The sequence below is a fragment of the Chlamydotis macqueenii genome, chromosome 9 (genome assembly GCF_036417535.1).
Source record: "Chlamydotis macqueenii isolate bChlMac1 chromosome 9, bChlMac1.mat, whole genome shotgun sequence".
Lineage (NCBI taxonomy): Eukaryota > Metazoa > Chordata > Aves > Otidiformes > Otididae > Chlamydotis > Chlamydotis macqueenii.
In genome coordinates, this window is record NC_141564.1 from 3112273 (window position 1) to 3132222 (window position 19950).

Genomic DNA, 19950 nt, shown 5'->3' on the forward strand with positions numbered 1-19950 from the left:
GGGTTTTAGTGGGGGAAGGTTATTTTTTAATCCGTTGTTAGGGTGCTTGTACTTTTTAAAAATAAGATAAAAAGCATTTTTTCATACTTAAAATGCTTTCATGCCAAGCCTGTTTGTGTTCGTATTTCCCATCTGTGCCTGAACATTAAGAAAATGAATTTGAAGGGGTTCTGCTTAAAATGCAAAATTTTTTTTCATCCTCCCCCCCCCCAGGAGTGGTTGTATAATACCTACAACCATCTCTGCAATCTGACTGGGTACGTACGGCGCTGGGTGAGGTTTGTGCTGCCTCTCCCTTACTCAGTTCAGTAACAGGGAGCAGAGCATAGTTCTTTTATTTAACTCAGCTTACTCTGTTATACCAGGGCTGTAAGTCCTCGGGCGAAGAAATGGTTTAAATTTATGTTTGGATCCAGTGTGGTTTTTAATAACGCTGCTTTTGTGATTTGGAGCCATTTGCATTTAACTGACTTTCATCAAGAAAAGAAGCTCCCAGCCGTTTATGATGGATGCGTACCTGCTTTTTGTGTCTGAACACAAGTCCTGTTGATGTTGTTGGGAGCTGTGAGGCTTGGTTCAAAGATCAGGTCGTCTTCACATGTCAAACGGGATTTTTTTTTTTTTTTTCTTCTGTTTCATGTTTCAATGAATGAAAGCTGGGGAGCTTCAAATCCCAGTACGCGTTTGGCTGAGCTGACTCCTCAATGTCTTCCCTAACAGACCAAAAGTAGCCAAAACACAAGCTTTCTTTTCTTTCTTTAAATGCTGAGATAAAATATGGAGATTTGTGTTTCTCTTGATGCTTTATTGATGCCGGTAATGCTGAGATCAGTGTGAGGAGAAGAGTCTCCTGCCACACTGGTGAGTGCACGTTGTGCCATGGGCTGTTGGAGGAGAGCTGCCGAGCGCAGGTCGCGGCAGGTGGAAACAGCTCAAGTCTCGGCACGTCAAGAAGACCGAGCTTGTCTCAAAGTAAGATCCTTATTTTGGACTCTAATGCTCTTTGTTCTGACAGGCGCAGTAAGTACAGTAAGGCGAAGCAAGAGGCAGATGAGGAGAAACATTTGAACCAAGGTAAAAAGCAGCGGTGCTTGGGTTTTTTGATACAGTTCGTAAAACACGTCCCATGTTCTGATGCTAGGGAAATAAGGGATGACGTTCCTCTTGAGATGAATATGTTTCCATTTTCCTCTTGCAAACATCTTCCTTCAAAACTGTGCGCTTCAGTAACAGGGAGAATAGAAGTATCTGGGTAAAAGTTTTTGAGGAGACAGTAGAAAGGTTCATCAATTTTTTCCATTGTTCCATTCCACTGAAGGACATCCGTTCCTGACTAGAGATATTAGGCATGATTTTTGCCCACAATACCCTGCTAAGGCAGTTTCTGGATGGGCCAGAGGCAGTCCTGCAGGAAAGGAAGTGTGAACTGCGCTGCCTTTTCTCCAGGACTGAATCCTACCATTACTTCCATCTCGGTTACCCAGGTACCAGACCTAAGCCCTGAGCTCAGAACTTCTTGGCTCAGAACTTCAGGTCCACAGACAGGCTATTGGCCTATCAACATGGGGAAATATGAAATGTTTATATCTTTTTGAGAAAATCACATTGGGGAAAAAAAATACATGAAGTCCTTCCTTCCTTCATCAATCATTCCTGGCTTACCGTACATTTTTATTGTACGCTCTCCTTGCTGTTGTATATCATTAAGGCTGCAGTCTCATATGTTCTGTGTTCAGCAGTGTGTGGATCACTGAATTCAAATAAAACATTTCTGCCTTGCAGGTGTTAGAACATATGTGGATCCTTTTACATATGAGGATCCAAACCAAGCTGTGAGGGAATTTGCCAAAGAAATTGATGCCTCCTGCATAAAGATTGAAAAAGTTATTGGTGTGGGTAAGTGCCAGAACTTCTGCATTTTTTTTTTTTCCTGTAAATATACTTTTAAATTTCCTTTTAGGAAATGTGGGATCCTCTGATTTTTCTATGACGGTTCCCCCAAATGAACTGACATAAGCTTGACAACACAAGTGCATCCTTCATGTTTGTGACCGTGGATTCTTGTGCCTTTTTCCTTAAGGGGAATTTGGTGAAGTATGCAGCGGACGTCTCAAAGTACCAGGCAAAAGAGAGATCTGTGTCGCTATCAAGACACTCAAAGCTGGTTACACTGATAAACAAAGGAGAGACTTCCTGAGCGAGGCCAGCATCATGGGACAATTTGACCACCCCAATATCATCCACTTGGAAGGTGTTGTTACTAAATGTAAGTAGGTAATTTTCATGACAAGGCCAATTTGGAAGTCACTGAGAAATTAAGTCTGTGGTGGCTTGTGCTGGCTTTTTTTTTTTTTTTTTTTTTTTCCTTTTTACCCTCTTTCCTGTGAAATGACAGATGGAACAGATCCACTGATAGCTAATAGGCGGAAATCAGTGCAGGACAAGTCATTAATCTTGTTGTCAGCTATAAATGGGTTTATGGTTTCAACCTGATACTCTATCTGTAGGCAGCTTGTACGAGATTTTGTAGAGGGAATTAATACTGCAGGGGTTGGCTTTTTTTTTCCCCTTCTTGCTATGCCAAGCAGGCATCTCTCACATCTTTGCTAGACTGAGCTGATTGTTACAGGATAGGCAAAAGCAGATGATGAGCAAAGAATTTAAAATGGTTGGGGGAAAAATACCAAAACAAAACTACAGAGTCGTATGTTTGAGGTACAAAGCACAGATGTAAGGGCAAAGCCTTTGAAATGAAGTAGGCTATTTTAGTGTGAAACTTGCTTATTTGTTTTCTCTGATTTACAGGGGTGATAATCTCACACTGCAGAACTTACCTGGCTGATCTTTTTGTTTGCTTGCTTTGTTTGTTGTTGTTTGGTTGGTTTTGGTTTTTTTTTTTTTTTAGGTCTGTTAGTGTTTACTGTGCCATGATGAACCCTACCTTAGAAGGAAGATGACAGCGCTCGCTTGATGCTGTTTGTAGGCTAGAACTGAAAATACACCTGTGAGACAAACGTGCTTGGGTCTGACTTGATACGGTGCCGCTGCGATGGTGTAGTTATCCCTGCTCCTGCAGCCCTAGGTAGCCTGTTGGCAAAGCCTGGCGCTGGTCACTGATCCTGAAGGACCCTTTGGATGCGGCGGCGCGTGCTTAGGGTAGCAAAGAAGGAGACGGTGATCTGTGAGCTGCTGTTAAAGGGTGGAGTTTGGGAAACTTACCTTCTGCAGCTGGTGCTGTGCATGATGAACAGGAATGCAAGCTATTAATGGTCTAAGGAATTAAAATTAGAGATGGATGAAAATTTAAAAAGTAAAATATTACTAGAAGAGCAAAGCATCTCCCATAGAGGGTTGTCAAAGCCATCAATACCACTGAAAAACCCCATCCCTCTTGAATGTTGCTGGGAGCTGATACTTGCTCTCACTTATGTTTCTGGAAATCTTACCTTGCTCGCTTGTGTTTCCGTCTCCTAGTCTGCCTTCTCACAGTTGTTGAAAACAGCTCGTACAGTGTGTCGCTGTTCGCTTTTCGAGGCAAAATCCGCTAAGGAAAATAAGGGTTTGGGCTAATTTTGATCATCGTTTACTGAGGCCTTCCCTCAAAACTGACATTCAAAGATAACACTCTGTTTAAATTTTGAAGGTCTGAGTCTCTTTCTCTTTTTGTTGTTGTTGTAACAAAGCAGGAGGGTATGTGGCCAGGCCCCAGTGTTTGCTGCAGACAGCGATTTTTCCAGCACCTCTGTAAAAGAAAGGCAAGAAGGGAATCTTTGCGTTCAATCCCACTGAGGCTGGAAACCCCTGAGCTGTTACAGCTCCAGCAGTTATAAATGACTGTATGCATTTGCATAATACAGTTGTTACTGAATTAAAATGATTTGAAATTTTCACCGAGGAGGTGGTGGCCTGACCCCAGAATGTTTCGCTGCCTGGCTCCCAGTAAGTGATGCTTCCCCAGCACGGCGGCTCGGTTACCGCAGGGCTGGTGTGTTTGGTAAACAGGGCTACTTCAGAAGGCATTTATCTCAATTTCTCCATAGGTTTTCTGAATGCTGTGATAAATGAATGCGTTTAATAAACTGAAAATTAAAATGTGAGATAAATAGCAGTGTAGATGGGGGTTGAGAGAGGCAGCAAAAAACCATGAATACATTATTGGCTGCTAGTCAAGTACTTTAATAATTGACTTGCTGATGGTAACTTCTCTCTCTACCCCCCCTCCTCTGCTAAAGAAGTGCCTGAGTAATGAAATTACATGTTAATGCACTGAAAGAGTCTCCCTCTCTTTCTTTCTGCATTGACATAGTATCTTTTGATTGAGGAAGGTTAATTAAAACTCATTTAGCTGTATTTGTTCAGTGGAAGGGTTCCGGTCACAGTTGCAGAGGATAAATGAAACGGCGACATATGCAGATTTGGTTGGACTTTTTTCTCTTTCTACCAAAGAATGCTTGCAAAGGTGAATTAGCGGGAGACTGATGTTTTCTCACGTCCCTTTCCTTAAGGGTGCAAGTTCTCAGCCAAGGTCACTAAGCCCTTCATCCAGAGCAGTTTGTTTTATGCAATACCATCGCTTCTGTGCTGCGTTCCTGCAAATCAGAGCGGGTTCAGCTGCCAGACTGGCGTTTCATGGGCGTGCCAGTCTGCATGGGACCAAAACAGAAAGAATTTGGGTATCGGTTGCGGAGGGAAGGAGAGGCAGGAATAGTAAAAGGCCTGCAAAGGGTAGACTGGGACTGAAAAGGTGGGATAAGCAATGATGAGTGAAATAAGTGATATATCACACACTAAGTGAAATGGTGTAAAATTATCAGTACAGTCAGACCTTATAGCATATTGTTTTCTAATAAAAGATTACTTCAAAAAGATAAATCCCTGACAAAAGAAAAGAAAAGCATCTTGGTGAAAAACGCCCTGAGGTAGAAATGATTAGGGAACTTTAAATTCTGCAGCATTTCATAGAGTCATGGAATGGTTTGGGTTAGAAGGGACCTTCAAAGCCCATCCAATCCAACCCCCCTGCTCAGAGCCCCATCCAACCTGGCCTGGAATGTTTCCAGGGATGGGGCATGGTTGGTTAATTTTCATAGCTGGTTTTTCTGTAGCAGATACTTGCTGGTAACAGAAGCAAGGAAAAGTTCAGTAGTTCTGATACCAAGACAGAATTGAGCTATCTTCAGTGTAGGTGACATGTCTGTTGACCCCTTCTTTCCCCATAATGTTCCCTTGTTCGGAGCTGCTCCAGGAACTGCAAAAGCAGAGTTTCTCTGGGGTACTACCTTTTATTTAGGAATAACCTCTACAGCTCCTGTGGCTAAAGCATAACTGGCAGGAAAGGTTGCCCTGTCAGCCGGCTGCTGATCATCAGGTGCTCCCTAGACTTGAGGGCGGCTTAACAGTGCTCATCCTGGGACGAGGATTTTGCCATTCGACCTTTGATAAGTCACTTCTCTACATCTCACATTTAGAATGGAGATGATATTGGAGCTATTTCTGCAAATAACTAGCTGCTGAATATCCAGCTGATTTAACTCCAGCATGAAATAATGAGTGTTACTGGCATGTACCTAAGTGGTTTTAGTTTCAGTGCCGCATGACTTTGTAAAGCTCTTGAAGACAACATCAAGCATTATTGATGTATTTGCTGTTGTTTTAGAGAGGAGAGTGCCTAGAAAGCATCCCCATGCCAGTAACGTTCCATTACATTTCTCTTCAGATTGCCCAGCTTGGCGCTCTGTACGGTAGCATGGAACGCTGAGCGCTGCTGAAGCGCCATGCCCCACATGTGACACAATTCACTGAATCATTTATCCCGTGGTTGACTTCATGAGGCAAATGGCTTTGGCTCATTTATAAATAATGAGAGACACGGGATACAAATTCGGGACAGAGGAAGCTAAGAGGAACAGCTTGTATTTTGCGTTCTTGAATCCAGTTGTCTCAGAATATCTTGTAGCTGCTGACGGCTTCTGACTCGCCTGAAGCGTTGATCTTTGGAAAGAGGCAGAGAGGCCAGAGCGTTCACAAATTCCATTTTGAAAGAGGAAGGCTTTCTAGTCTGGAAGCAATTTAATTACACTAAAGATTTTTGTCCAGTTTGAACAGATCTTTGCTTCTTAGCTCTCAATTATCAATTCATGTATTCCTTAGAGAACAGGAGCCACTTCAGTTAAAGACCTTGTCAGTGAGTCCACCAAAGGGTTAACCTTCCAGATGGGGCTCTTCAAATGTTTCTGTCCTAGAATATTTCTCCTCTTGCTCCCCACAGCTGAGGCATAAGCTCGGTGCTTTTCAAATTAAATTAGATTGTGTAAGCCAGGTGTCTTGGCAGTAAAATCATGTGCAAGCCATTTTTATCCCATTAACATCGGTGTTCATCAAGGAATTGTGTTTTTCTTTCTGCGAACTCTAGGTAAACCGGTAATGATCATAACGGAGTACATGGAGAATGGCTCCTTGGATGCTTTCCTCAGGGTAGGTGATTTCTTCATGATAAGCTAAGGAGATTTTATACTGGGAAACATTTTCTGGTTTTCATTCTGGTTCTTTGTTGCAGAAAGACACTGAAAATTCAGCATTTTTAAAGAAATTATATTTGTACTGGGGAAATTCTATTTTCTGGTGTTGCTCCGGTCAAAAACCAGAATAAAAGTAAAGTGGAAGAATATAGAATAAATGTAATATTTAAAATAGCAGGGTGTGAAGTAATCCATGTTTAATGGGAACAGTTCTGATTTGCTCAGGTTTTGAAAGCATCACAATGCAGTAGACTCACTAAAACCGGATTCATTGCACGCTGGACACTGCATCACTGGAAGCCGCGACAGAACCTCTGGGGTTTGACTTTACTGGTGAATTATAGACACCAGTCAGGAGAGTGAGGAAGTAACGTTGCGTTTTATTTGAGAGAAGAGATGGAAATCCAGAGATTCGCTCTTTGCCGATTTCGGCAATGACAACGTAGCTTTTAGCGTAACGCTCTGCGATTGTCTTCCTCTCCCCATATGCAGAAGAACGACGGCAGATTTACAGTCATCCAGTTGGTGGGGATGCTTCGTGGTATTGGCTCTGGGATGAAGTATCTGTCTGACATGAGCTATGTGCATCGGGATCTCGCCGCTCGAAACATACTAGTCAACAGCAACTTGGTCTGCAAAGTGTCCGACTTCGGCATGTCCCGGGTCCTGGAAGACGACCCTGAAGCAGCTTACACCACACGGGTAAGGAGGGAAAGAAACCGTCCAGTCGGTTTTCTTGCCTGCATGTTGGTTTTGTCTGACTGCGTGGGAGGTAACAGTGGTTTGTTTTGAAATAATCTCAGTAGCAAGTGAAAACCTATATCGCAACCTAAAAATAAACACTGGCCCGGACTCCACAGCTGGGATAAACTGATGTGGTGTTACTGCTACAGCAGTGGCTACAGCAGTATTTCTTCTCCGAGGATGTGACCCATGTGTTCCTCTGCTTCATTGTGCTAGAGTGCATGACAGGAATCTGATGCCAGAAATTAGAGCTTGGGCTTCTGTTCCTTCTAGTATCTACAGACAAGATTTCCAAGTGGCTAGTCCCGCTGAGGTTTGATACAGCAAAGTGTAGATACGCCACTGGGAGGGTAAAAAAAAAGGAGATAAATACACTTTTGCCCATCACAAAGCTGGTCATAAATTTGACCTGAATTATTTAAACTGGGAAAAGTGTGAGGCCTGCATTCCCATTTTTTATTTCTTTCCCATTTTATCTGTATTTCAGCATCCCACTGTTAACTAATTTTGCTAAAGCCATTTTAATATGCTGCATGTGGAATAGTACTAACGCAAGTACTTCTGGCCACAAAACAACATCCCAGCCATTACCAGCCTTTGTACCAATACCTCGGTAATTAACATACCCGCAAATTATAAACTCTGATTTTTTTTTTTTTTAAGTCTCCTTTTTTAATTGCTTATTTTCTTTGTTTTTAAATCTCTGCCATTCTCCATCTGTTCTCCCTAGTGCAGAGTCTGTTTGCGGCGCTCAGATTTTGTGGTTTAATCCCAACACTCATCCTTTAATGGATTCGCAGTTCATTACAGGGATGGGTAGACTCACGTAGTATGAAATGCTGGGCAGCCAGGTATTTCTCACTCATGAGGGTGGCAAGGGGAAGAAGCAGAGGTCTGAAAAGCTGTGTTCAGGAAAATCAAAGTTTAGCCAGACACACAAGGGCAAGACAGAAATGATTGGAAAGCTTCCCTTTTAATTTAGTGAGTGGAGATACAGGGTTATGTTTACTCTCGAGAGTAAACTGCAGGGAATCTATGACATTTGCTTTGCAGCACATTGTCTTCATTTGGTATCCATAATGAAGGATCAGGAAAATTTGGATGAACTCCACCGTACTCGAGCAGCTAAACAAAAAGAGCTTATTGACAATTTTTAGAACGACAGCTATGTGTAAACAATGTCCGTGCATCTGCGTCTGAAAGGAGGAGCAGAGCTTTTTCATAACCAGAGGCAATGCCACAGAATGCCATTTTTAAAGCATCTTTTTTTTAAAAGAATGCCGCATCCTGCTCCCTGTTAGCAGTGTAGCTCGTTATAGCAAGACCATCCTGTAGCCACACACGGCACGTACTGCTACAGCGGGATTCTCAAAGGGCCTGGCGCAAAGGCCAGAGCAGCCCGGAGAAGGACCCCTCTTGATTTCCCTTGGCTTTGGAACAAGTCTATATTAAACACTTGAGAGAGATCTTAGAAGAATAAACCATTAAGTGTGCACACACGGCACTCGGTTGTGGATAAAAACTATCCAGAAGATTGCTGAGAAAAAAAAACCTACCAAAATAAACTTAATCAAAAAAGCATAAAAGCAAATGAAAAAAAACCCTAAAACCTTTATTCAGCTTAAGTCGTTCCCCACATGGGACTGCAGGAAACCAAAAGCTCAATTAAAAACACCTTGCATATTAGCATAAACAAAAGGAGAAATCCTGGCCTGGGATCACTCAGTGAAGGCAAAATCAGATAAACAGGATGGAATGAGCTCCTTTACAAACAGCGTGGGACCTCGGTGGCCCAAGTGAGGTGCCCAGGTGTTTTTATTTGTTTAAAAAGAGGTATTGTGACAAGAGGCAGCTCCCTCCAACAGGTTATCAAAAGCAGCCTTGTACCCTGCTCTGGTGTTGAACTCGTCCCACGGGGACTGGGAGAGCCCAGGCGCTTGCATGCTGCCTCCCAGCTCTGGCAGGAGTTGGGATATTGCCCATGGGAAACACCACAGCATTCATAAATCTTCCCAGTTTATCCTCGCTTTATTTCACCTTTTTGAAAAGCAAAACCTTTCTAATCCTATTTTTCTGAAACAAGCTGAACAGGTCAGACAGGCAAGCAAGGAAATAGTAATTAACAGCACGTACTTATTTGTTTTGTCAACTAAATCTCTAATATATACTTTGTAAAACCCCTGGCTTGTTCTCATGCTTCAGCGTAGCCCTAAGCAGAGACCTCTCAGAGGGCTGATAAAAATACATTTAACAATTTACTGGTTCGCCTCCTTGCAACTAAAGAAAACAGATGGGCAACGTTGCCTCCTGGTTGGATCTGACAGTTCTATGGCAAGAAAAAAGAAAGCGGATGCCTTTTTAAGAAGGGTTCGGGAATTGTGTGCAGAAAACCATTTTGTATTTTTGATGGCGGTGTGGAACAAGTGTCGGCCACGCGCATTACTGACTCACTAACCTGTGGTTCCTTTTCTTTGTGGCAGGGTGGCAAGATCCCCATCAGGTGGACCGCACCAGAGGCTATCGCCTACCGTAAATTTACATCGGCTAGCGATGTGTGGAGCTACGGCATTGTCATGTGGGAAGTGATGTCCTACGGAGAAAGGCCTTACTGGGATATGTCCAATCAAGATGTGAGTCTCCTCCTGACCGGCTTCTTCACTTTCTCTCCCTTTCCTCCTGTGCCTGTATCTTTGTCCTGAGATGTCTGCTGATGTGTTTCTGTGCCAATTACAAGACATTTCCTCCAGGTTTTTAAAAGGATATCAGGTGGTAGATTCCTGTTTTCTCAGGGAACCTCTCTAGAACTAAGGCTTCCTTGAGCACTTCAAGCCTGGTCAATGGCCAAGGAGTAGAGGATTCTCAAGTTAGTCTATAACTTGTGCATGTATCTTTTTTCCTTCCTTTTTTTCCTCTCCTTTTTTTTTTTAATTTTAGGGAAAATATTATAAGCAATTGAAGTAAAAAGGAAGAATGGAGGAAGGGGAAATGAAAATATTTAATCTGTCAGATCATAATACTGTCAAGAGAGGGAAGATTTGAGTGTTGATATTAAATCTCAACTTTATTGAAAGTCTTTAAGAAAAAAACACTTGAATTTAATGGGGCTTCCTATTAGTAGTTAATTCTTCAAGCCCCAGTGTGCTTGTAATTCTTCCAGATGATTTTATTTCTTGTGGGACATCTAAACCAACATATATGAAATCCAATGCTGATCAGTCAGAGCATCCTTGCGACAATTGCAGAGCTGCCCCTCGAGGCCGTTAAAAAGCAGCTTTCCTAAATGACCATTCTTAAATTATGCATGTCCTGTTTAACCGTGCCATCTGGACTCCTTCGTTGTATTCCAAGAGGGAGCGTGCACAATGGCTGCTGTTCCAGAAAAGTATTTAATAATAATGCTAATAAGAGCTTTGGCTAATAGAATTTTTATTAAATGAAAAAAAAAAAATCCCAGTCAAAATGAGGCGTAGATTATCTGTAATTCTTTTCCCAGGGGATTTGCAGACATATAAAGGAAGAAGAAAATGTTAATCTGAATATATGGTTATGGGCGTGGTTAAGTTATTTTACAAGTCATCTGCTTTCTTATGTAGAGCTGAACATTTTCAAAGAGAGTCTGGATGCGGATGGCATTTAATCTAAACAGGGGATATAATTTTAATTTTCTTTTGATGTGAAATGTCTCTTCTGGCACCCAGTCTTGCCTTCCTTTGTGAACAGGAAGTCATCAAGACTTAGCGAGAAAATAAAACACCAGATGTGTCTCAGTTGTATCAGGCATGTCTACACAGCACGGTGGAGCTCAGTGCAACGAGGGCAGAGCTGGCATGTGAGACGGGTACACGCCGCTACCATCCTCTGCTAGACGTCAAACAGCTGGCTTGAACAGGGCAGTGAGAGCCAGTATTTGCATCTTCTTTTTAGTACAGAGCATAGACATGCCATTTTTTTCCTCCTTAACGACGGTGAGAGCAGTGCTTTGCACAACACAGCAGAAGTAGGCTTCAAATTATTCTCAAGTGTTTGTTGGATCGCGAGAAATCAAAAGGATCTTCATACTTTCTGGAGTAGTGAGAGGCACTTTGTGGTCACTGAGAAGCTGCTAGTAGTGCAAGCATGTTCCTTGCCCTGTCCTCCCAGGGGATTTTAGCCACTAATGGGGCAGAATGAGGGAATTCAGTGCAATTCAGTCTCTGTGCCCTCCTGGTGCCCAGCCTCATGGTGGATCCTGACAGCAAAGTCATAATGATGAATTAAGATCTGAAGGCTTCTAGGTCATGTCCCTGTTGTATCAGAACTGAGTCCTGGTCACGTCCCGTTCTCCTGAGAGAGCTCAGAAGCCATCGGAGCACTGAGCTCTGGAGCCCTTTTGGGAGGGTTTGAAATGACTTCAGCTTGTGCGTGTTTCTGGTTTCTGTTACACGTGAAATACATACTTACCTGCTGCTTTGGACTGCTGTAACATCTTGATAAAGCTGCCCAAAAGGGTTCCCGTCTCTGCATTTCTTGGTGCAGAGCCTGCAGGGGTGAGAGAACAGGTTCTGTACGAGGCCCCTGTGACTGACAGAGACAGGCTGGCCCAGGAGGAGAGGGAGCAGGGTCATGATGGGGAAAGCTTCATCTTCAACATACTGCACCCCAAACTGCCAGATATTGAAGATTTACTGTAGAGCTGTTGTTTCTCTGACCCTCCATCCAAAAAGGATAGTTGCTTAATTCTAACATGGGCTATTTTGTCATCCCTGATCCCATGTGCTCTCCTGTGATACTTTGCCCTGCCGTATCTGAGTCTGCTTTGGATGCTGTACCCTTTCACTTTTGAATTGCTGAGGAGAAATGGCAGTTCAGAGACCACCAACTGCCTGCATCTGAGTGCAATTTTCCATGTTGTTTCACTTAATTGTGGATTTGTTTCCGTAGTTTGGATCGCCCTAGGATAAATGATGCTCAGCTGGTAGACATGAGTGGTGTCTGATGTTCTCTAATGTCTTCCTAATTGTGCCGTTTACAGGTTATTAAAGCCATTGAAGAAGGGTATCGGCTGCCACCCCCAATGGACTGCCCCATCGCTCTCCACCAGCTGATGTTAGACTGCTGGCAGAAGGAACGCAGTGACAGGCCTAAATTTGGACAGATTGTCAACATGCTGGATAAACTCATCCGCAACCCCAACAGCCTGAAGAGGACGGGCAGTGAGAGCTCCAGGTCAGCTGTGCTTTTGTAATGGTGACGTATGGAGGAGATGACGGGCCAAGCTGCAGGTCACCTCAACCTCTGCGCTGGGGTTGTGGCGTGCTCTGTAGCTCTGCAGAGCCAGACTGCGCAGCACAGGTTGCACCATGCAAGGGGCACTGCTGAACCCCACCGGGCACCCCAGACTCTCCTGGCTCTGTGAGAAGGCAAATCCAATGAGCAGAGCTGTTGTCACGCCAGCACTGACCAGGTTTATAGCACAGTCTTAAACCTGTCCTGAAAAAGTTCTGGTGCAGGCAAGCTCTGCTTGAAGACAAAGTTTGATGCATCCTTTCCCTCTCCCCTTCCTCTCTCCCCATGGAAGGGCTGGAACGGGGCAACCTTCATGCAGGGTAACTAACAGGAGCGATGTGGTTTTCTGCAGGAAAAGAACATCATCCAGTTTTATAAACCCTAGATTTGTGGATTTGCAAATGAGCGTTACGGCATTACAGCCAACGCCTTCTGGGCATTGGGAAGGTGTGGATTAATTTTTACGTGAATTTGAATTTAATTTTGTGGAAAGCCAGTTTCGTGTCTCCACTGATCCCGCATTCCGTTTGTGTTTTGTTTTGTTTGCTGAGCATGGTATACCTGGTACGCGTAGTAGGAAGGAAACTCCCAGAGTTGCAGGGTAAAACTAAAATAACTTTGTTGGGACAGATCAGCAGTTTAAGGTGGTGAAAGACTGCTGAAGTAATAAGAGCTTTACTAATTTACACCAGGTTTGTTCAATTTATTTTCAAATGTCTTTGCTTTGTCAAAGATTTGCGTACAGCAAATATGGAAAAAAGCTTAAAAGAAAAGAAACAAGAGGAAGATGATGGGAAAATATTTCTCAGTAGAAGGGAAGGTACAACAATATCCATTGCACAATGCAGAATTTAGTTTTTTGAATCAGTGAAGGAATACCAGAGGTTCTGACTCAGGCTCCAACAGAACGTCCTGGAAAAAGCTATTTTCATTTTTAAACTTGTAGGTCCCTCTGTGACTCTTGCTTACCATATACATTATCAGAAGAGTGATCATTAACCCTGTGAGGCCTCTGTCACCACATATCTTCCAGATTACCTAATTGCATTGGTAGCCTGGCAAAAAACGTATCCACCCTTGAGGCTTAAATAATTTACCTGCTGAGAATCACAGTGTGATCTGCCGCGGTAATTTGTTTTGAGAACCATGGTATGAACTCTTCCTTTTTGCTTTCTTCCTAATTTACAGGTGCTCTTTGAAAATAGATAGATTTTCAAAAGTTAATGACCTGTTCAAGGTCATTTCATGTTCACGGCTATTTATAGATCTTTATATTCTCCTTGGAATATGGATTTAAAATACGCGTATAGCATTATTAATATATTGTATTGCTTTATACCTGAAGCATAATTGGATATAATTAGGTTGCCATGGTTGGTCCTGTGTTAGATAGTAGAGTGAAAGGGTTGTACCGAGGGTTCCTGGCACGGGCTCGGTGCCTTAGGCGAGACGTATATTGCATGCCTGATCCTTGATGATGTGCTTTTCCAAATTGCTAAATGAGAATTGTTTTGGTTAGGTAGATAGTAGGAATTTATAATGGTTTAATGAACCTGTGATTTACAATATACGTGAAATAATGAAAGAGAGATTAATAAGAGAAGCAAATTTTGTACAAATAATTCTTCACAAATCTGCGCAAGGGGAAATGAGAAGCACATTTCACAGTGCAAACAAAGATCAAAGCCCCCATGAGTCCCGCCACTCCTGGCACAGGCTCCGTCTCAGGAATGGATTGATTAAAGAGAGGATTAACTCCCTGCTGTCCTGAGTCTGACTGAATGCACTGAGCTTGCCTGCGAACCTGGCTAGAGACGGGATTTATCCGAACCCGCCCTGAGATTTGCCCTCCGAACCAGTCTGGCCGGTTGTGAGCTCCCAGTTCCTTGGCGCACACTCCAGTAGTGTTTCTATAGCTGCTGAGCTGCGGTCTGACACATGCAGGCTTGGCGCGGTCCTTGCGTTGCTGCCTGTAAGATACAGACCCAGTAGGCTGAACGCCTTCCAGCGTTGCCATCTTCTTTGGTTTGGAAGTAAAGGCATTTTCTACCAGCTTGGTTGTGTCTGAGGTGGAAATTGTAAGCGGCATTGTGGTTCAAATTAGATCTGAAAGCCAGAATAGAAACCTCAGGTCAAATTCATTCTTAGCAGAAATTGGCCTGTTACTTTGCATTTTCAGTTTCTTGCGTTGATCTCCGTTGCTGTGCAGAGAGCTGCCGGTTCCGCTGTGCGCAGCGTCCTGCCCCGCTCTCCCTAACCCTCGAGGATCGCTGTTGCAGAGACCAGAACTTTGCTTTGCCATTCGTGACCCAGCTGACACCCTTTCGCTGTCCTTTCCCTCTTTGCCTTCCAGACCCAGCACGGCCCTGCTGGATCCCAGCTCCCCTGAGTTCTCGGCGGTCGTTTCTGTCGCCGACTGGCTCCAAGCCATCAAAATGGAGCGATACAAGGATAACTTCACAGCTGCTGGCTATACCACCCTGGAGGCTGTGGTGCATATGAACCAGGAGTAAGTACTCGGCGATCTAACAAAAAAACTGGTAAATCTGGATTTAATCGGCCTCTTTTGCTTTGTGCTGCATATCATTACGCTCATTAAAGGAATGGAATGCCTTTCATTTGGACGGAGGATAACTTTATAATGCCTCCACAATGCCTTCACTTATTTAATTAAACATTTCTGCACATCTGCCTCGCTTTTGCTCTGTTGCTTGCGCTTGATTCTTTAATATTTCCCTCTGCAACGGCATCTGATCCCCGATTCTCAGCCCCCTGCTTCTTCTCTTGCTTTCCACAGTGACCTGGCGAGGATCGGGATCACCACCGTCACCCACCAGAACAAGATCTTGAGCAGCGTTCAAGCGATGCGCACCCAAATGCAACAGATGCACGGCAGGATGGTTCCCGTCTGAGCCAGCACTAAATAAACTCAAAACTCTTGAAATTAGTTTACCTCATCCATGCACTTTAATTGAAGAACTGCACTTTTTTTACTTCGTCTCCTCACCCGTCAAAATAAAGATCTGCAGCGTTGCTTGATGTACAGATTGCGGAAACCGAGCGCGTGTGTTGGGAGGGAGGCCTCCAGAAATGACAAGCCGTCGTTTTCAACCAGACCTGGAACAAATTGTTTCTTGGAACATACTTCTCTGTTGATCAACGCCGTGTAAAATACGTGTATCTATATAAATATCGAGTCACATTCAAGTTTTGATGCTATGTTTGCTGCCAGATACTATGCTTAAAAAAACAAAAACAAACCGACTTTCCTTCTCCCTGTGACCTATAGGATTACAGCTGTAGTGTTTGATTTGTGGGTGAAACCACCGGTGTGCGTCGTTCACTGGATGAAGAATCTGCCCTAGGATATTTTTTTGCAGACTTGATGCATCGCTAAGACCTTGCAGAAACCTCCGTGAGAACATCATTTGGCTAATCAGTGCCTGCCAGTTAGTGAGCTACCCGTTTACGGGCTTGAGACACGACGTGACCCACCTCGTGGATTACTGGGCCAAACTGGACTTCTGGGGATTGCCGGCTGTTGTGCCGTGCTGAAGCCTACCGCTTACAGACATTTTGGGAACATCTTGCCAGCAGTCAGCTGTGACAATCGTGGCTGTGGAGCTTTCAGACTTCTTTTCTCTTTCAAGAAGCGATTCCCTTTGCCACATGGAGAAGGTCAGTGGAAGTGCAGTGTCTAACATGTTCATGGTGTGTTATTTCTTAAGCTCTGCTAGGATTTCATCACTGTTGGCGGGGAAGAAAAAAAAAAAAAAAAGTGCTGTGGTATGTTTTATTTGGGGTTCCCAACTGGTTTAGATGAACCTGCGCTGGTTTCCCAGACTAATTGCTTAGTGTTTCCCATTGTTTGCGCTGTTTGACCGTGAAAATTGCACTGTTTCAAAACTTGGTCTTGCTCTCGAGCTGCTGCATGTTAGGATGAGCAGATCAGGTGTAGGAGCGTGGCTTGGGGCTCGCTCCGTTTGGTGCTAAGAGCTTGACCCCACTTTGCACCCAGAGGAGCAGGGATGCCCTTATTTTTTGGGTGGAAAATCCCACACATATGGATCCCACAGAAAGTGAGAATAACCTTTTAAAGTACAGACACTCATAAATGCACCGAGAAGAACCAAGGACTTTTCCTCTCATGAACAACCCTAGAACAAATATTTGTGGCTCAGGAAGGCTCAGTGGCTGTGGCACTGGTTTTAAGGGAGGGGGAGCAGAAGGAATTGGGATTGTGCGTGCAGCCTTCCTGGCTTTGCACGGTTCGGGTGTCAGGCACGGTGATAGCTCTACGTTACGCCGCTTCAGCTGCGGCAACCCAGTCTCATTGGCTGTGGGAACCAAACTCATGCATTCGGGCTCAGATTTTATTTCTATGAAAGCTTTAATTCCTTATTTTGAACAGAGTGTATAAATTACATTTATTTAAAGTCCTTTCAAGGACCAGAGTGACGGGATGACCTTAGGAAGGAGAGAGGATCAGGCCCTCTCATGCTGGAGGATTTTCCTGACACATCCTCTGGAGCAGACATTGCGTTTCAGGCACGATGTCAGGAAGGTGAGGTTTGCATTTTGATGGTTCCAGGACTGGTTCTTTGGTCTAGAACATTCTGGTCCCACTCCGCACCTGACAGCAAATTCAGAATTGATTTTGTGGCTTTCTGTGTCAGACTGGCATTTATTCTAAAACCAGAACAGCTCGCTCGGTTGGACAAGTCACACTTAATGTGTTGTCACTCACATCGCTTTTTGTCACTTTTAACAGTAACTTACTGGTTTTAACCACTACCTCTCCCTCACCCCCAGCCTTCTCAGAAAGCATCATCTTCAGAATCTGGGATGCTAAATTTGGATCCTGTCAACTCATGACAGCTTAGTAAAAACTGTTCTGCACTATTACTTATAAAAGCTTTTCCATTAAAAAAAATAATTAAGATTTCTTTTAAAAAACTACTTAAACTAGCATGTTTTAATGTCATTTCGCCAGGCAACATAAGAAGTGATTACTCATTTTAAAGACCTGACACTTGTATTTTCAGCGGCAAAAATTCTTTTGCTTCTTAAGTGCAGAGATAATTCAAGTTTTTCCTTGCTGTAAATCTATTGAGATTGTCTTTTTAGGTAAAAACAAAATACAGCCAATTTTCTGGCCAGTCTGTAAAATTGCTTTCTTGGAGTCTAGTGACGGTAATTCAAAACACTCCAATATTTTCCTTCCAAATGAAAAACTGTCCCTGTAGAATGAAAGCTGTGAGGCAGCTCAGACGGGTTTTCAGAAGGGCCGCTGATGGTTGTGTTCCTGTGATAAAATACGGTCAGTGAGGGGGCGTCCCCTTGAACGTGATTTTGGCTGGAGGACAGCTGCAGCTGCAGCCCCTCGCCTTTGCTGTTCAGCCCCCCTTTTGTGGGAGAGTTCCGTCTCTCTTTACTTTTTCCTAGGAAATCCCTCTCCCCTGTCTGGGGAGAGGTTTAATCCTGTGAACCTGCTGCCGTGGCACCTCTGCACCACGGCAGAGATGAGTTCAGGTCTTTTCCTTTGCTGGGAAGGGGCTGGCAGCCGGCAGCCGTGCTGCTGGGAGCTCTCGGAGCAGGTGTTCGGGTGGATGTGCCTGCTGCGTGTTTAACTTATTTGTTCGTTCCTTTTGTGCAGGGAAATTCGATTTGGCTTCCACGGCCTCGTAGCCCGTCCTGGTGATCATACTGACCATGGAGGAACACAGACTAGATATGAAGCCTTCTGGATCCACAGTTGCGTCTTCCCTAGCACTGATTCTGGAACACACATGCCAAACAGTCATCGGTCCCTGAAGAGAGCGTGACTTTTACTTTCTCTTTTTTTTTCTTGCCGCCCACTCTGTTTTTTTTTTCTTCATTGACAAATAACGAACTCGCTAAGACTCAGCACCCAGTTGTCACTTGAGGAATGTACTGTGTCAAAGCCCTGCAGACTTCTGGATATTTTTTTTCCTCTCCTTCTGCTTTCTCTTCCTACGTTCGGTTTTATTTATATATTTTGTTATTTTCCCTCCTCACTCCCTGGCTGTCGCTGCTGCATCTTGGCCGGATGCAGGTGACAGAGCGCTACACATCTTTCCATGGACGCCAGGCCAGGCGCCGCAGCAGAGATCCCAGCTCTGGCAAGCTGCCTGTGTACGTTACTGAAGTGACGTTTTACACAAAACGTGCCATTGCAGTGATATAAATATATTTTTTTCCCCTTGAACGGATAATGGATTATTATCTTCTCTGAAAGGTGCGTATGCTTGTGTGCGTGCGGTTGCGTGCGAGTCACGTCCTGTGTAGAGCTGCCCGTGAATGTGCCGAAAACATCTCCAGAAGCGCAGAAGTGCCCTGTCCTGTGAGAGCAGGCCAACAGCTTGCGTCTTCAATGGTAGAACACACACGTTAAAAATGTTTAATTTTCTGTACCTATAAGTGTATTTTCAGCTGCCACGCTAACCTTAATGAGCCGTTCTGCAGCCTGAAACAGGGGAAATTTCAAGTTAGGTTTGGAGTTGTGGATGACAGGATCCATAAAGGTGCTAAAGGTTTTCCTCAGTGTTTATTTGTACCGATGCCCTGTTCGCCATCAAGACCGACCAGTTTCTCAATGGCAAGGTGATGGAGTCAACACCCGCACATCCATCCACCGGAAACCCCGAACTGAATTCTGAAGTAGCCTTTTTGATCTGCAAAAATCGGATTTTGGAGACTCGTTGAATGCGAACAAATTTATGCAATTCTTCCATTCGCAGAAACACCTTGCTCTGTGTGCAAGCTGTGAAATCTTGTGACGTAATAATGGAAGCCCTTCGTTTGCTCCCAGCACGGTTAAGGAACAAAGATGTGACGAGCCCTGTAAGCTTACGGTAGTTGGCAAGAGTGGGGAAATGTGTCCCGTCCCTCGTGCGGGGGAGGCAGGGCTGGTGACGTGCCGTGGAAGGCGCTATTCCGTGGCCCGAGGAGTGGTGCTGGTGCTACCTAGAGAAGCTTTTCTGTCACTGGTAAGGCAGCATGAGCTAGTTTGAGCGGAGCTGCGCGCCAGACCCAGGGAACCACGGCCGCTGGGTGTTTGGAGCGGGGCAGGTGATGCTCCCTGCTCGCTTCCTGGCGTCTGCAGTGGTTTTTCGTGCAGCGCAGCAAGCTGCCGTGGGATGGGGGTCGCTCCAGCAGACATGGGGAGGCTGGATGTGCTGGTTAAAAGAGAGTGCGGCCTTGACCGGAACCTTAAAGTGGAGTCCCCAAGCGTTCCTGCTTCCTCCTCCTTTCCCTCCTCACTGACCTTCCCAGTTCTCCGTTATCCTGGTGGAAGAGCAGCGGCAGGTCCGTGGCAGGGAAGCGAGGGCAGAAGCCAGGCAAGGGTGGTCAGAGGTGCCAGCTGTGCTGCCCAGCGTGGCCCAGAGCCGGGCGCAAAAGC

General features: G+C 44.5%; 1 protein-coding gene across 1 annotated transcript in view; it reads left to right on the forward strand.

Moving 5' to 3' along the window:
- The window catches only part of EPHA4 (EPH receptor A4), a 98656-nt gene extending 78932 nt beyond the window's left edge, over window positions 1-19724 (forward strand). Inside the window, exons 9-18 of the mRNA XM_086754190.1 lie at window positions 1016-1074; window positions 1783-1896; window positions 2081-2266; window positions 6413-6474; window positions 7011-7220; window positions 9743-9892; window positions 12274-12467; window positions 14881-15036; window positions 15325-16205; window positions 18184-19724. Of these exons, the coding sequence (XP_086610316.1) occupies window positions 1016-1074; window positions 1783-1896; window positions 2081-2266; window positions 6413-6474; window positions 7011-7220; window positions 9743-9892; window positions 12274-12467; window positions 14881-15036; window positions 15325-15439 (1246 nt within the window). The 3' untranslated portion in view covers window positions 15440-16205; window positions 18184-19724. The remainder of the gene's footprint in view (window positions 1-1015; window positions 1075-1782; window positions 1897-2080; window positions 2267-6412; window positions 6475-7010; window positions 7221-9742; window positions 9893-12273; window positions 12468-14880; window positions 15037-15324; window positions 16206-18183) is intronic.
- Window positions 19725-19950: the final 226 nt, after the last annotated feature.